The following is an 18,416-nucleotide window of genomic DNA, read 5'->3' on the forward strand; positions in this document are numbered from 1 at the left end:
CCCCTCAATTTATTTCCTTCGAGGGCATCCACCCTGTCCTTTAAGCTCTCATAAAGGCCCATAACAACGCTGAGTTGTCGCCTGATTTCCTTGCACTCCTTACATCGTGCACACACAAAGACATCCCCCTTGGCAGTATCATGTCCCGTACCCGACTGCTCCGCAAACATCAAGTAAACAGTGCATTTTAAAAGACTGTGATTCAGAGGGCAACTGCCCCCCCTCAGTTCTCCCCTGAACCACAGCACTCCCATTAGCTTGAGCCTTTTGCTTTGCTGCTCTGGTCAGAGTCATGATTCCGATTTAATTCAATAAAATTTCAAAACAAAAATTAAATCCTTAAATTATATCCCGAAACAGTTATGTTATTTTTTTTTTTTCGGTATCTAGTGTTTTCTACGAGTTCCCTTTATACAACTTCCGTATCACGTGTACCACTATAGTTATGTATTAATTATTTGTTACGATTAAGTCGTTATATATATATAGAGTTAAAAATACAATTTAATTGACAATAAAGTTTATCAAGATTAATAGATTTACTGATTAATTGACAATATTATATTATGCACTATACTACACTAAGCTTATGCTATCGTGTAAAAATGGCGGGAATTCTCGAACGGTACTTCTACGGACTCGTAAGTATTGATTAGCTTCCAAATCTCGCTATCTCAATTTAGAATAAACTAAGGATCCTGACTAGGTCTATAATCTACTTATAGAAGATAATTTGATATAACAATTGGTTAATAAATCGACTAAATATGGTTAAAAAAAAAGACCTCTCGTTCAATTTGTAACACGTGGATTTGATACCGTTACCGATACCAAGTAATACCTACAAAATCTCTGTCTAAGTTAAACTTTAAACTAAGTATCGTAACTAGGAATATAAAGCTACTCTAGAAAATAAGTTAATATGACAATTTAAGCTAATAAATCAGAAAATAAATCAGGAAAAACTTCTCTGTTCCAAGAGCTTCAAGGAGCTTCGTCCGCACAGGCTAACCTCGCTAACTTTTCTTAACTTTTATTATCATCTTTTGATATAATGGCATACAGACAATAATTTAAATAAAAAAAACAACTGTATGCATTATATCACCAATCTCCAAAAAGCCAGTCCGAATTAAGGATTATTGCTAAAGAATTTGATGTGGAAACTACTGTATAAAGATCGGTTGTCTGTTTGGACCACGATGGGCAGTTTGTAGCTTGCAGACAGCAGTATGAGAAAACAAAAGGAAATATTAATTTTTTAATGCTAAAATAATATATATATATATATATATATATATATATATATAGAACAAGAAGCTTTTCCAATACAAGATCTGGAAGTTGAGCAAAATTTAGTGAGATCGCCATCGCAATTGTCCTTTGCTGGGGTAGATGTTGATGTTTATGTGTGATCCAGCAAAGGAGCCAGTACTGGTAGGGCCTGCGGACCCCCAAATTTCCAAGTCATATAATATGATGGAGTATACTGAGGTGTATACGTACCGACGAGTCACATCCAGATCCCTCGTGTGGAGCAGTTGTTGTTTTGTGGTCCAGTGCACTTGAAGGATTTTGCTATGAGCTTGCCAATGTGAGGGTTGAAGCTCAGTTTATAGTCGAAGATGACTCCCAAGTCCGTATGCATCTTGACCACTGGGAAGGGAATGCCGTCTAGAGAAGCTTGGATTTCAGTTGGTTAGTGCTTTGGAGAAAAGAAAACTTGGGCTGATTTGACAGGGTTAATCAGGAGGCCAAATTGATTGAGATAGGATCATAAGTCGTGTAATTTTTCATTGATCTTTTTATTGGTGTTTGAGAGATGTTCGCCGGTGTTAATCCGAGTATATATCATCTTAATATCATTGGCATAGAGTATGTCTTCTCTCTGCACAAATGGAGTAATAACTATAGTGAATAAAGCTCCGGAGAGGACTCTGCCTTGGGGAACTCCCGCAGTGATCTTTCTCCAGATTGTGTGTTGATCTGCTTTAAGAAGAATGGTTCTGTCAGAGAGTAGGGTTGTGATAAACCACAACATGTCACCTTTTATGTAGAAGTAATTTTCTGGGAGGTGAATAAACGAGGGGATACTGATGGAGTCGAAGGCAGCTTCCAGGTCGATGTACGTGACGGCAAGCTCTGCTTTAGCTTCTAGTGCACTGAGAATGGTGTTGGTTATGGATGTTAAATTGGTGACTGTGGATCTTCCTGGAATGGCATAGTGAATCTGTGGAGGTTTGTGAGGCCTAATTTGATTGGTGATGGTTGAAAGTAATGTCTTCTCCATGAGGTTCAAGAGGCTGGAAGAATGAGAGATTGGCCCGAACTATGAGGGTTGCAGATTGGCATGTAGGGTGTGGTCTTATAGCATAACTGTTCCAGAGAGGGAGAAAGTAGGGCTGTGTTAAGACACAGTTAAAAATTAATAGTAGAGGATCGATGATAAACGTGCTAAGACATTTGATTATGAATTGTGGCACAAGATCGGGGCCTGCAGTTGCAGTGGGCGGCAATCCATTTATAGCAGTTATAAGCTGCTTCCTGGTGATTCGAACGGTGGTAAACATATCAGTAGGAACTTTGTTGATGGGTAAGTTGCCTAGGTACATCGGGGGCACGGTGTTTGAAAACCTTGCAATGTGGTCCATCCACAGTTCAAGGTCCAGTGTTTTAGGAGTTCCTGTGTGCCGAGAGTCATAAAACGATTTGCCTTTTCATAGGGTTTCATTTAAATTCTTTTTAATTGCAAATGATTCCTGGCGATTGAACACTGCCCATTCTCTGGAGAAGGCAATACGACCTTGTATAGCACCTGACTTTCCATCTCTTATGCAGATTTTGTTTTTCTTTAAAGCTGTTGATCAATACTGGTGTCCACCAAGCTCTCGAACGGGAAGTGATGCAGACAGTCTTTGCAGAACCATAACTTGCAATGGTTCGAATCTATCTGGTCCACAGCTAGCTCGAGATCACATTATTGAGCGTCTCCCACGGTATCGAGGTTGCTGCTTTGAGATATCGTGGTGGATCAGTGAATTTGGGTGCTGTGATGTCTTTTTTTCTTTTTTGGGCCTTGGATATCCAAGTTAGGTGCAGCTAAGTGCAGGGGTATGGCAATTGGTTTGTGATCAGATTGAAATAGATTGTGAGGGCTGTCTTCGAGGTCGCATGGTGCTGAAGAGAATATCAGATCCTCTCGTTGGGTGGCAGTTAAGTACCCAATGAATCCATGCTGTTAAATGAGTTTCCTACTAAGATGTGTGAGAACAGGTGGAAGATTGAAATCTCCACAAATAATGTGCTTAGCAGAGGCGTGGAGGTTATTTACCAGCCAGTGGATCACATCTTCAATAATGTCAATGTTTGGGCCTGGTGGAATATATAATGTTGCTATGTCTGTCAAGTTGGTGTTGAGCTTGAGGGACACCATAGCAGCTTCAAATGCAAGGGATTGGGTTACCACAGAATGTGCCAATGAAAAGATAGTGGTACAGCATTATAGAGTGTTGCGACTCCCCCCATCCTATAATCCTCTCTAGAGGAACAGAGCATGTGGTACCCGGCCTGAGAAGCACAGGCAAGGGAGTCTTGACCATTCCCAAGCCACGTTTTTGCGATGCAGAGAATATCAAAGGTTTTAGAGAGGAGAGTTACCATCATTGAGACCTGCATCTCTGCCATTGTGCTGATTCTTATCTCGGATTGTACTAAGGGTGATAGGCATATGTGCCATTTCATCATACATAATTTAGGGAATATAATTCCTTTGAACGTTGGAATCATGTATCAATTCTATTTATTGTGGCTTGATTTCCAAGGTTCCCTGAGCCACATTGAGTGCGGCGTGCATTAGCATTAGTAGAGGCATATGATGCAAGAAAGCAAGCTTATTCAGCATCAGCCAAAAAAAAAAAAAAAAAACACACACGACTCCCATTTCACCCCTCCGTTCATTTGAAATACCTGTCTAGTTGAGCTTTAAATTTGTTTAGGCTATCAACTTCAACAACAAGTGATGGAAGTCGGTTCCACCAACCAACCACCCGCTGGCCAAAGGCAAATTTCCGCACATATATCCGACATCCGTCCTTCCTCAATTTGAATTTATGCCCTCTGAGGTGATTATTCTGAGCAAGATGAAGAATCAGAATCCCATTGGCATTGAGCATGCTCAAACCATTCAAAGCCTTATACACCTCTATCAGATCACCTCGCCGGTGCCTAGTCTCCAGACTCTGTAATTTGCAAAACTTAAGCCTTTCTTCATAAGAGCAACCCTTTGTTCCATTCACTAATCTTGTTGCCCTTCTCTGTATCCGTTCCAGCAGCTCTACATCCTTCTTGAAATGAGGCCTCCAGACCTGTATACAGTACTCAAGATGTGGCCTAACCATTGCCTTATACAAGGGAATAATCACCTCCTTATCCCTGCTAGAAAAATTCCTGTATATCATTGACAAGACACCATGAGCTACTCTTGCAACTCATCTGCACTGCTCAGAGAACTTCATATCTGCCTGCACAATTACCCCCAGGTCCTTTTCATTCTCCACCACTGTCAGTGTAGTACCGCAGAGTTGATACGTTGCTCTGGGGTTACTGTTTCCCATATGTAGTACTTTACATGTAGTACTTTAGTACTTCATGGGAATACTGTTTTCATTTGGCATAAATAAAGTTGCTAGTTGATGCACTTGATTGGTTAGGAGACCTATTTCTTGTTTCATGTCATTGTTCTGTATGCAAAGATGCCGGTTCTCTTCACTTAAATTCTGCAGACTGTATATAATTATTTCACAAGCACCACATTACTGACAGTAATCACACTTTATTATATTAAAATTTGCAAAAAATCATACAAATTATAATCAAACATTTAAGTATTATGATAATCTTAATATACTTAAATAATCTTAATAATAATACTTAAAGGCAAAACTCCATTATTTGGGTAACACTTGTCTCCGTGCAGTGTGTGTTGTCGTAATACGGATTGATCGTACGGTCGAATTTTGTGATTTGGTGAAGGCGTTTTCTTTCTGATTGATTTGTGTCGTTGAGTGGGGGTCTTAGTTGAGGTAGGGTGTTTTTCCCCCTATCCAGCTGTTTTAAAATCGGTAAATGAGTTTGTTATGCCTAGGGGAAAACACCCTAGGCATATCAACGTAGGAGGACAATGAGTGGGAAAGCAGTGAGTGACACCTGTTAATCAGTAAACTGGAGTTTTACCTACTTAAATAACCTTATTATAATAATAACAAGAAAATGGAACATTTTTACTGGGGATATTTTTTTTGGGATTCGTTTGGGCCACGATGGGCAACTTGTAGCTTGCAGACAGAAATTGAGGGTTGGAGGGATTATTCCGCTTTGTACAAACATTTTGAATCAGAAAGTTAAATATTCTGGATTATTAAACCAACTTTTCAATCTGGAATTTCTTAACGAATTAGCCCTAATGTTCGACATCCTGCAGGAGCTCTCTTACCTTTCAGAAGCTTTACAAAGTCGCAGTATCACTACAGTAAAAGCAGATAAATTAATTATTCTAACTATCAATGCTATCACTAATTTGAAAAATTCTGAAGGAAATTATGAAGCTAAAATTGAGAGCATGTTTGAAGTTGAAAGAATTTGAAGGAATCATAAGTAGGAACACATTTAAAAAATTACCTCGTGACACATTATTAAAGTTAAGTTATTATTGCAACAGGAATTTTAAACATATGCTACCTGGAATCGGGGAATATGAAAGAACTTTCGTCTCCGTGGCAAGACGTTGAAAAATGAATAAAAAATTTAAGTTTTCTGATAAAATATGAAATAAAAATGATTGATTTTAGAGATTTTGTCGAAGACAGTTTATTTTTAAAATCGAGTGAAATTCCCTGTTCAATTAAGAAAGCTGGAAATATCTTTGAAACCATTGCGATTAGCAGTGCTAAAGCTGAGCGAGCTTTCAGCGTAATGAATAATATTATGACAAATGAACACGTTGCAGATTATGAAGACCATACATCTAAATGGAAAATCATTGCTTCAGTTTGATCTGGATCGTTATGTAAAATCATCGCTCAGCTATTGAGCAAAGCAGAAGATTGACAACAAATATTAATAAAGAAGTAAATTCTATATGGCAATTTATAGAATAAATTTTTCTTGAATATTTGTATAATAATTTTTTTTATGTAACTGATTTTTGTGTACCTTTTCTAGAAGGGTTTGTTTTAATATTATAGAATGTTTTGTAATAATTTTTGTTATTTGTGATATGGGAAATATTTCGTGTTATTTTTTATTCGCAATATTAAAATTTTATCATGAAAAAATGTATCCATTATATTTCCTTAGTTGTTAAAAAGTGAATGAATATTTGAATATAAAGTGAATGAATATTTGAATTTTTTTTTTTTTTTTTGTCCTCGCCTTTTCCCATTATTATATGGGGTCAGCGTTTTTTTTTTTTTTTTTATTGTTTTGGCATGCAATTTTTATGCCCCCCCCCTTCCTGACGCCAATCCTCACCCTTTATCTGGGCTGGGGATATGCGGTGGTCATTCCCTGACCTTCCGCATCCTCCGTATTTGGTGGTCACGGGCTCAGACCCCGGTCTAATCAAGAAGCGTGTGCTATGCACTACTGCTCCTGCCCACTTGGCTATGGAGGCGCCTTGAATATTTGAATATTTACTACTATTTAGAAAAAAGTACAAAACAGAAAGTAGATAAATACAAATGGACTCTGTTGTACTGGATTCAGTTGTTTAAGGATACAGATTCTAACAGAATCTGTATATTGCTGTTGAAGGGGTCATTTTGCCCTGAAAGCTACATTTTTTTTTATTAAATATATTACTGGATATATACAATATTAATCTCCAGAAAGATAGATTTAAGCAACTTTTAATTGATGTATGACGCTGAAGTTAAAAAAAAAAAAAAAAATTGAAGTAGATTGGCTGCCTTTGGTTAAATTTGTAACTAGACTCAAAGAACAGTGGCAACCTTTGATAAGTCTGTATAAAGAACAGATTAGAAGCGGTGAGAGAAGCCATACGAGCACTTTTTAGAGTTACCAAGTTGTAAAGTACAGCAGACAATCATTAGTGAGTTCTGCTGCTCATGTCCAAATCCAGTTCATGATCCAAGATTTTTTTAAAGAAGACAAATTAATGCACTCCCATAAAAAATAACTGAATTGCAAACTTCTGATGAAAGCAATCTTAAAGAAGCTAAGCAAGCTGATAATACCAGGAATGCTATCTTCACTCGTGCAGAAAGTCTGTGTTCCTTTCTTCTGGCTTTAATAAAGCAGTTTGCTCATTTATTTTAAATGTTATTCCAATGTTTGAAAATATGAATGTAGCTGTTCAATCCAACATACATCCTGTCAACATAACTCATTTCCATGTACAGAAGTAATTACTCCTGGATATACTGAAGAATAATATGTACAAGTTTATTATACCAACAGTTTTTAAATTTTCTACTTCCATTTTGGAAATTGATTACCACAGCAGACTGAAGCAGAAGGATGATTCTGACTTAGTCATAGTTATTTCCACTGCTAAGATTGTGGAGAGTATAAAATTAGTGAAGATTCTGCTCTTTTGTTCAATGAGGAAGTACTTATTGCTGCATGTGACCACACGGTACACAATTTCCATTGAAAAATGATGTTTCTTGTAGATGCTGAGGTAGCATTGGCAGCATATAATTTTCAGATTTGAAATTTTTTGTGGACAGTGTTCATTACCTCATGCTGTTGTTAAAAATGAAGCAATAGGTATTTTGTACATCAGTTCTGTCGGTGCAAGTACCTACAAGATACTATTATGAAAGAAGAAAAATTGATGTACAGTGGTCCTTGGTTAGGGAACTGACAAGTGTACAAGGATGCACAAAATATAACAAATTATCCCAAGTCATTCCTGGTATTTTAAAAATTCCTCATGTAGTGCTAAATTGTGATATTTCTGGTGAAGCTTTGAAAATTATCCTCACTACCAAGTCTAGACAGCAGGACCATTGTTAGGAATTATACTTTGATTCAACATTTTTGAAAAGAGAAAACTCTGCAACAGTATTTTTCTTGAAGCATTCTGAACTTTGATATTAAATGGAATATCCAAACCACAATATCCACATATGGAAAAATTTTAGGTAACCTAATGTTTAAAAGTAAATTGTGCTGGTAAACATATCTATGGCTGTATAATTTTATATGAAATGTGTATTTTTCCTGTGAAATTTAATTTTTAGTGCAGTGCGGACTTGACAAAAATCTCCTGTTATTGCTGAAAAAACTTCCTGTTTTCTCCTGCTTACAAATGCTTGATCTACAGTTTTTTGAAAGTCAAAACTTGGCAGCTATTTGTGCTGATAAATAGCCCTATATATATATATATATATTTAATATAAAATGTGTATGTTTGTCAGTAAAATTTAATTTCTTGTTTTAATGTAAACTTTACAAAATCCTCCTGGTTTTCGCTCATAAGTCTCACATTTTCCTCCCACTTACAAATGCTTGATCTCTATCTTTTTTAAAGTCAAAAGTTGATAGCTGTGTTATTCATATGGTTTGTATAAAATTTTTTTAAATTGTTTTGTTTTTGTTTTATTTTATTCTAATTTTTAGGTCACTGAAGAAAGTTCCAGATAGGGTTCAGAATATGTGGTTTGTGTTGTTTTAACTTCAAATAAAAAAATTTACACAGTGCAGTGTCTCACTATCTCTGGTGTTGATATCTTATATTAATATGCCCTTTGATGATCACATTGGAAATCTCAAGAATATTGTTCTGTAACAGAAGTTTCAAGAAATTGCTGCTAACCAGAACTTGCTAAACAATGTATTACTGTACACAATTTTTTTTTTTATTTAGAAATAGTATTATTTATTTGAATGTAGATAATATCAACTCATATATTTAGTGCACATGCTAAATGAATGATTTGGTTAGTGTTTGTAATATTTTTTTCATAAGTGAATCTGATTACACAAGTTGTCCTGTCCAACATGTCAAGTGAATCCTAATTTGAAAATCAGAAATAAAATATTAATAATTGCATATCTGTGTTTGATGCCTAATTTTTTTTTCTTTTCCCACCTTTCAGTATTCCAGCATAATCTTGAGGTTCATCCTTCTCTTAAATGGCAGTACTTCATTTCTTCATCAGGTATCCATTCAGAATATCCTGCATATAATGTTGATTCTGCTGCTGGCTGTGAACAGATGGATGACTCTAGGCATAGGTTTGTAATCCACTCCCCCCAATCATCCCTCTATTTTATATTAGTTATTAGAAAAATAGCGGTGCAAAAATTTATCTTTTTATGAGAAATTTCACATTCTGCTCTTGACTGATGAAAGAAAAAATGTTATGCCTATAACATTTTTAACTTTTACCTGTTATTTCTCTAATAAAAGTTTTGATAAATTTTTATTTTCTGGTTAATGCTATAAAATTTAAAATAATTATAGTGCTTTTCTTTCTTGTAATTCTCAAGATTAAGAAATTTTTTTGTGATACAGATTCAGTGCTTTCGAAACTTATCCACATTGCAGACTTATTAATATCCAGTTAATAAATATAATTAGTTTGTAATTTTATTTTCTTTCACATTCATGCTTACATTATGAACATAGTAAATGTAGTGGAAATTACTCTTTTTCTTTTTTTTTTTTTAACTCCCCCCAAATATTGTATTATTTTTTGATACGTGGAGTATTTTTTTTTTTTTTTTTTTTTTTTTGAGAATTCAGTAAAGATTATTTAAATTCCACTAATATTATTTAAACTTCACTAATTTGCTTAATCCAAGATATTAAAAATTCTTAATATGCCTTGGATTAACTTGAAGGTAATCAGAACCTTACAGGTGCCTCTCAAAAATAATGATCCTGTGTTATTCTTTACTTAATGATTAAAAATCTGAAATTTTTTTTAATCATTAAGTAACAATAAAAGATAAGGGAACAACAGGCATGGTTTTATCATTCCTGTGGTTCCCTTATCTATTTTGCAGTTTTTCATTATATTTTATGAGGTGTCTGCACTCATCTGTTGGAATTTCTTCCATGGTATTTTGCTTGAATACAGGGAGCAGTAGTGCCATTATAGCAAAATTCTGTGGGGTACTTCCTGTGATGAGGGTCGACTGTCTAATTTTCTATTTTCCATTTCTTGTCTATTAACTAGGAATTAATTAAATTAAAATATTAAATATTAATTAAAATCTTAACTATTTAATTATTATTATATATATATTTTTTTTTTTTTTTTTTTTAAATTTTTGTTTGCATACAGATAGCAGTAGTTCCTGGCAAACTGTTGTAGTTCAGCAATATGCAAGTGGTAAAATTGTGTTCAGTTTTTAATTTCAAATTATTATGAAGTTTACTCTGTTTTTATTATTATTTTTTTCCATATATTTCATGGATATATTTATTGTTTCTCCTAACCTTCAGTTTTTTATGGGGCTTGCTAACTGAGGTTTTGACAAACATGGTCTTCTTCAGGAATGGATCTCCCTGTGGTTGGCAAGGGGTTAATGTATTCCCATTTGCGAAAATGTTATATCCAAAGTAATTATGAAGATATTTTCGGATGTTTTATTTTCCTATACTCTTACTTGCCTCTCCCCACCCCCAAATGTGAAAAATGTGCAGGCGAGATCTGCTCTTGACAGTACCAAACTGGATTCTCAAGAGTGCAACAAACTTGCCTATTCCAAGTGCAAGGCTCCAAGAGCAGTCCATTGCTGAGAGAAGTATATTGAGGTTAGGGCAGTGGTGGGATTCAGCCGGTTCACACTGGTTCGGCAGAACCGATACCTAATTTTTTGTTGAGTTCGGCGAACCGGTTGTTAAAAACGGTTGTTATTAATTCAGCAAGAAATTTTCATTTAGTATCGATAAAATGAATGTTCTGACTGATGTTTATCAATGGTATAAGCACAGTGCTTTGTTTATAAAAGTTTATGATATGACCACACGTGGACAGAACCAGTAAAAATATTCAAATATATAGGCACATATCCGCTCCTGCTCTATAATATATTAAAATAAAACATTTTAAAAATTTTTTGCAGTAGCCCTTAAAAGGATGAAAAGGCAACAGAGTTTGACAGATTTTTTTCAATAAGAAACCAAAATCAGAATTTGTTGTATCAGAATTGGCCTTGGATGGTACAAAACAGTCACAAGCACAACCACTCCAACTTGAAGAAAGCAGCACATCAATTATTGAAATAAAAAACGATAACAACTCCAAAATTGAAAATAATCTTCCTGAATGCTGGATAGCGCAACAATATAACCATTTTAATACAGTTTACAGCCTGGCAAAAAGATGTAAACCATTTTCAGACATAGAAGATGAGATAGAAGTGCAAATTAAAAATGGATTAGATATGGGAATAGGATTACATTCTCGTAAAACTGCTGTGAAAGTAGTTGATTTCATTGAAGGAAATTAAAAAAGAAATATTTAATAAAATTATTGAAAATAATCTGAAAATATGTTTGATTATTGACGAAGCTTCAACGATATCCTGCAAACCAGTTATTATACTTTTCTTAAAAGTTGAGGATTCAGTTACATCACCAACAATTTTCGTTGAACTAGTTGAATTGGAAAAACAAGATGCAGAGACAATATGTTTTTCAGTTATGGAAAGTTTAAATAATGTTGGGCTTACTAAGAACTACCTAGAAAAAAATGTAATAGGATTTTGCTCCGATGGTGCCAGCGTTATGCTTGGGAGAAAATCTGGAGTGAGTACTAGGATTGCAAAAGAGTTTCCAAACATAATAATAATATGGCACTGTTTAAATCATCGCCTCCATCTTGTTTTAGATGATTCTATAAAGGAAATAAAGCAAGTAAATCATTTTAAAATATTTATTGATAAGATATATACTATTTTTCATCAATCCAATAAAAACAAATTGAACTTTCCAAAATATCCGAACAACTTGGAATTGAAATTATAAAGATTGGAAGAATTTTGGGACCAAGATGGGCTGCCTGTAGTTAAGGTCAACCCTAGCTATGTGGCGCGCTTATCCAGCGCTACATCACTATTTTTATTCAAATAAAAAGTACTTAGGTATGGCTTCCTGTCTTGAAAATATATATTTTATAACTGATTTGGCATTGATGATTGATATTTTAAACAAAATTTCTTTTCTTTCAGATGCACTGCAAGTAAGAAATATAGACATAATAAAGGCTGAAATACTCTTGATAAGATGTATTAAAGCATTTCAAATGCTTGGAAAGGAAAAGGGTATATACGAAAAAAAAGTTGATGAATTAATTACTTCAGAAACCTTCAAAAATATAAAATTTGTAGAAAATCATCGATTTGTCGGGCTTCCTCGGGAAAGACTTTTAGAAAACATCGTAACGAATTTGAAAAAAAAAAGACTAATGGATTGTGCACATTTAAAAGCAAGTTGTAGCCAATTTCAAGATAGGAATAAATTACAGTGTCTCAATTTTTTGGAGCCCGGTTACTGGAATATTGAAGAAGTACTAGTTCTATGGAAAGCAGCTAAAGAACAATTGATCGTATTTAATGACATTTTTAATTACCAAATTGATATTAATGATTATCGAGATTTCGTGGAAAACGTTTTAAAAAAATTCCCAGAATTATGCAATTCCTGAAAGTGTTCAAAGACCTAAAAAAATATTGTCAGAACAATTGCTGTAAGTTCAGCAGAAGCGGAAAGGGGTTTTTCAAAGATGAACATAATGTTCAGAGAAGAGAAGTCGCCTAACTGTTTCTAATATGTACAGTATACCAAACACAATGACTATTAGTCTAATTGGCCTACCTCTAAAGGAATGGGATCCTACTCCTCCAGTGAAAAGATGGTTAAGGATAAATCATTCAGCCGATGATGCTCGGATAAAAGCGAAGAAAATTGCAAGTAAGGACGCCAATCAAGAAGCAATATGGAAATATCTTAAATAACAGTTTTATTGTTTTCTTCAGGTATTATTTAATACCTTTTTTCATTAATATTTTAAAACTCTTTCTTATAACATAATCTAGTTTTGTGGACCTCTTTTATTGTTCTTATTTAAGTATTAACTGCATGAAATAATAAACTACCTTTCGGTATATAATTTTTTTATACTTAGAATGGTCATTAGGGCAGCGAACCGGTTGTTAAATTATTTGAATCCCACCACTGGGTTAGGGGTAGTAGGGATGGGAGTAATCAACAAACAAATTACCTGGTTATTATTCAGTAGGTTTCATTTGACCTGCAGAAAGGCTGGTTGTGGTCCAGTGGTAAGTGTATGTGGCCAGAAGTAAGGCAGTTGTGGATTTGAGGCCATATGCTGCCATGAAAAATGTGTGGTCCATTGCAATTATTGCATCTGGGCTTTATTGCCTTGGTGGCACGTTGAATATGATGATGATCTTAATCATGGTTTGACCACATTCTCAGTTTTTAATAAAATACAAAATTCAAAAGGTCCATTGTGTTACTGAAAACCTGGCTGCCCTTAATAATTACTTCAGTATGTTACATAGTCACAATGAATTGTGTAAGTTTTTCTGTTTTTGGTCATATTTCAAAAATAAAGGGAAATTTATTTATTTAGAGTGAACAGAACACACTAAGAAATACTGCTTTAATTACCTCTTCACTTGATTGTTTCAGAAACAACCAAATAGTTCTATAATTTTCATTGCTTGTCGTGCATAGCAAGTGTCAATTATATTGATGGAATTAAAAAGGTTTCATTCTATAAAAACATTTTACCTTTATTCTCTTTGGTCTTGTGAGCAGAAGGAATAATGTGTTGGAAAGTGGAAATCTTTTAATGGTTCTTTTGAACCAACCTAAAAATATTACATTTTCCATCTGTTTTTGATGTGATCTTTTTTTCTTTTAATATCAGATATATATAAAACACTATACTTGAACTTCTTTCATGAGACTACAAAATTTGCCATATCATACAGTCATTTTAATGAACTTTTATTAACAGTTTCTTTTTATCCCAAAAATTCCTGTTCCCCTTTAACCTTAAAATCCCAGGAAGAGTATTTCTTAAAAAAATATAGGAAATTGCCTATTTTGGCCATGTCCTTTGGAAAGATTTTTTATTAATTGTATAGTGCTCTTTTGCTTATTACACAATGACAGCCTTCTCTAAAAAAATAAGAGAATATATTTTGATATGTATTATTTACAGGATATACAAACAAATAGATACAAAGCATATATATGTATATGGTCTAAAAGAAATCTTATTTTTTTTATCACATTTGGTAGCCATCTTAAATGCTTAATATATATTTACATTTAAATAAATGAAATTGAAGCTTAATATATATTTACATTTAAATAAATGAAAGTGAAGCTTTACATTTAAATAAAACATTTTTTATCCTTCAAGCTTTACAGCCTGAATAAATAAACAGAGTAAAGAAAGGCATTAACAGTCTTCATTAAAACCCTTAAAAGCCACTTCTTTACATTAATCTGTTTTGGTAGTATCTTTTATATTAAAAAAAAAAAAAAATGATTAACATACCTACAAATTCTTTCATAAATGCCTGATAACTGGCTTCCAGTTTAGAAGTTAATTTTTCAGGGAATTATCCTTAGCCCATTTCATTCACAAATAATTGATAAATAAGTGACAATCCTGGAAGATTTCATCTCTAAGTTGAGTGATTTATTTGTTTCTGCATATATTAACATCAGTTGTAGATATATACAAATATTCTGAAATAATTCCCTGTGATTTTTCCTTAACAATAAAGCTACAACATTAATTCCAAAACCTCTTCTTTTTAAAAGTTTGGTTTTTATCGCTCCTAATTGTAACATGTATGTCATGGTATTACACATCATATAAGCATTTACATGTGAAGTTTAATAATAAAGCAAGTGTTTTTTTAATATTTCATTAAACAGCAAAATTGATAACGACATAAGCAATATATTTCAAACAGTAATAATACACCAAATATATTTAATGTGGATTCATAATTCTCTCTGCAAGTGATTTATTCACATATTTTTCATTTTTCAAGATTGAAATTTCATATGAAAACAATTCAAAGTTCTAATAAATCTACACAGTCTACAACTATTTCTATTCATCTGCAACCTTTAAAGGTTGCAGATGAATGGAAATTGCACTTTGAGTACCCCCCCCCCACCCCCATAGGCATGATTCATCATTTAAAAAGGATAAAATGTTTCACAAAATAATTTAACACTTTGAATAAGAAGCTGTTTTGGTTTTCTTCAAAAATGAAACCAAAATAGCTGTGTCTGTCTGGTCTGGTCTGGTCTGTTCTGTCTGTCCTGTGAATTTTTTAAGAAAGAAATGGATATTTATATAATATATATATATTTTTTTTATGAAAACCCCCAAACACGTGAGGTATTAGAACCTACAGTACTTAGTACCATGCATGGGTTAGAGGTTGAGAAGACGAATGAAGATATTTGTTGACATTAGACTTGAACTTCTGTAGACTGTAAATTTCGGGAAATACATATGAAGGAAGGTTGTTCCAGAAAACGCCAGTTGAATGAATAAACAAGGAATATGAAAAGTTGGTTCTGTGAATTTGAAGTTGGACAGTAAATGGCTGATGGCGGCACGTGTTCGGACTGTTTTGAAAGAGAGAGTTGGAATTATAGAAGCCAATTCAGAAGAACAGTGCCCATAGAAGTATCCATAGAAAAGGCATGCAGCAAAAACAGAATATCTATCAGACAGAAGGTGGAGAGGGTGTTAGAGATGAGTCATTAATTAACCTAACTGCCCTGTTCTCAATGGAATCTAGAAGCCTGAGAGAGGTTTTGGGGGCTCCGCTCCAGATGTGGGAACAATATTACATTGTAGGGCAGATTTTTGATTTGTACAGAGTGAACAGCTGTTTAAAAGTAATGCCAAGAACGAAAAAGAATACCCAAGTTTTTTAGATGCAAAGAAAGCAATATTTGTAATGTTCTTGTGCCAAGAGGGATGAGAAGTCAGGGTAATCACCAAAAGAGATAAAATCAGAGTATCATCAAAGATAAGCATAGGAGCAGAAGAATCCTTTTAGCGAGATATAAGACAAGACTGAGTTTTAGGAGGGTTGAAATCAACTAAGTTGTCTTTGTCCCACTGGAGAATTGTCTGAAGATCGGCATTTAAGGAATTGGTAGCAGATTTTCGAGAAGTTGAAGCTGATTGAGCAGGATAAGGTTTCTCAAAATCGAAAGTGGAATGCAATGTGTTATCATCGGCAAAACTGTGGATAGGATTTCCAGTCAATGGAAGAAGATAATTAATATACAAGAGGAAAAGAGTTGGGGAAAGAACTGAACCTTGAGGGACACCGGCATTAGTGGAGAAGTTAGAAGACAGAGAGCCATCTGCCATCACCCTCAGTGAGCGATCAGAGAGAAAACTGGATAACCAATTACTAAAAACAGTTGGCAAACCATAAGATGGAAGCTTGTTTAGAAGACCTTTGTGTCAAGCACAATCGAAAGCCTTTGAGATGTCAAGAGCAACTACTTATGTTTCACCAAACCTTTCCATTGAATTAGTCCATAAATGGGTAACATAAGCCAGAATATCACCAGTGGATCGACACTGATGGAATCCATTCTGGCGATCATTGATTAGACGGAAGGTTTCTAGATAGTTTAAGAGTTAGCGGTTAATTGATTTTTCTATTACTTTAGAAAGAGTAGAAGTAATTGCAATGGGGTGATACGGATGGGATGGGAGAGATTTGCCGCCCTTTTTAGGAACTGGCTGGATGTGAGCAAATTTTCAAGCAGAAGGAAAAACACCTTTGAAATAAGAAATTGAAAAAAGGCGGCAAAGAACAGGAGTAAGTTCAGGAGTGCAGGTTTTGAGAACAAGTGGAGAAATAGCATCAGGACCTGGAGCTTTCTTAGCATCAAGATTGTCAAAATCCTTTTGACAGAAGACCACAGGAGACATTGAACGAGTGTGCTGGGAATGGTGGTAGGTGTTTTACCAAGATCATTAATACGTGAGTTGGAAGGAAAATGGGATGCTATCAGGTCAGCTTTATCCTTGGCTGAAGTGACAATAGAATCATCTGGTTTTGACAGAAGTGGGAGCAGAGACGGGCAATAAATAGTTGCAGCCAATATCTTTGGCAAAAGAGACCAGAATGCTTGGCTATCATTAGGGCAAGAAGCAAGTTTTCTACTCTTAGCCTGTTCAAGGTCCTGAGCTGGATATCATTCTTCTCTTTCTCTCTGTCACAGTGTAACTTAAATTTTTTTTGGCTGGTGCAGCATTAGCCTCAGGCTTCCTTGCACTATATGGCTAATAATAATAAAAACTAGTTTGGACTGATTAATAATTCCTTTATGATTGTTGTGAGCTCTGGTATGCAGAAAATGAAACTGAAGAATTGGAAACAAGCGAATTACAATATGCAACATTCTTCTCTTGAATACATTTATTGGAAACCCAAGGTTTAGATGTAGGATGAGATTTTAAGGTGGAATGTGGAATAGAGGATTCCATTCGTACAAGAATAATTTCTCTGACACGATCCGAGCAAACGTTGACATCAGAAGTTTTGAAACAATAATCTGACCATGGAAAAGAAGAAAAGAAATCTCCTAGGTCATCCCATTTTGCATTCTTGTTATGCCAAACAACACGAGGCTGGGAATAGCTATGAGATAGAGGCTCCATTGGAGAAGAGTCATTCACCAAGTTCTTATCTGAGGGGCGCCTCCGTAGCCAGGTGGGAAGGAGCGGCAGTGCGTAGCACACGCTTCTTGATTAGACCGGGGTTCGAGCCCGTCACCACCAAATACGGAGGATGCGGAAAGGTCAAGGGAATGACCACCGCATATTCCCGGAGCAATATGGCCTTAGTTGCTAATGCTCCTAAAAACCAAAAATAACAAACAATAACAATAACTTATCTGAGGTGCCTAAAGGATCACTTATATCGTCTGTGTACTTAGAATGGCTGTTTGTGAGAAAAAGATCAAGTATATTGGCTGTATGGTTAAGATTGTCCGGTATTATGTTAGGTAAATGAACAATCTGTGCGAGATCATTAGTAATAGCAAAAGCCTCAGCATCTTGACCAGCTGGGTTTGTGTGACTAGAAAACGGATGTCAACTGGAGTTGTAAACATTAAAATCTCCAAGGAAAATTATCTCACTGTTAGGAAAGTTTGACTGGAGAAAGTCAAGTTGCAAAGAGAGGAAGTGAAAGAGTTCCAAGTGATTAGTGGAATTGGGAGAACGGTAGAGACAACAGATGAATTTGACAGAATGAGTTAGAGTGATTTTAAGGCAGAGAAGATTGAAAAGAGGAGATTCCAAATTATCAAGTCTCTGACAAGGAATATCGGAATGGACATA

General features: G+C 34.8%; 1 protein-coding gene across 3 annotated transcripts in view; it reads left to right on the plus strand.

Annotated features, from left to right (window-relative positions):
- LOC150086917 (VWFA and cache domain-containing protein 1) overlaps window positions 1-18,416 on the plus strand; it is a 464,860-nt gene that overhangs the window by 89,499 nt on the left and 356,945 nt on the right. For all 3 annotated transcript variants that reach the window (XM_090372820.1, XM_090372822.1, XM_090372821.1), the window contains exon 5: window positions 9,123-9,261. In XM_090372820.1, the coding sequence (XP_090228946.1) occupies window positions 9,123-9,261 (139 nt within the window). The remainder of the gene's footprint in view (window positions 1-9,122; window positions 9,262-18,416) is intronic.

Source organism: Mastigoproctus giganteus, chromosome 4 (genome assembly GCF_048544385.1).
Source record: "Mastigoproctus giganteus isolate SK-2022 chromosome 4, ASM4854438v1, whole genome shotgun sequence".
Lineage (NCBI taxonomy): Eukaryota > Metazoa > Arthropoda > Arachnida > Uropygi > Thelyphonidae > Mastigoproctus > Mastigoproctus giganteus.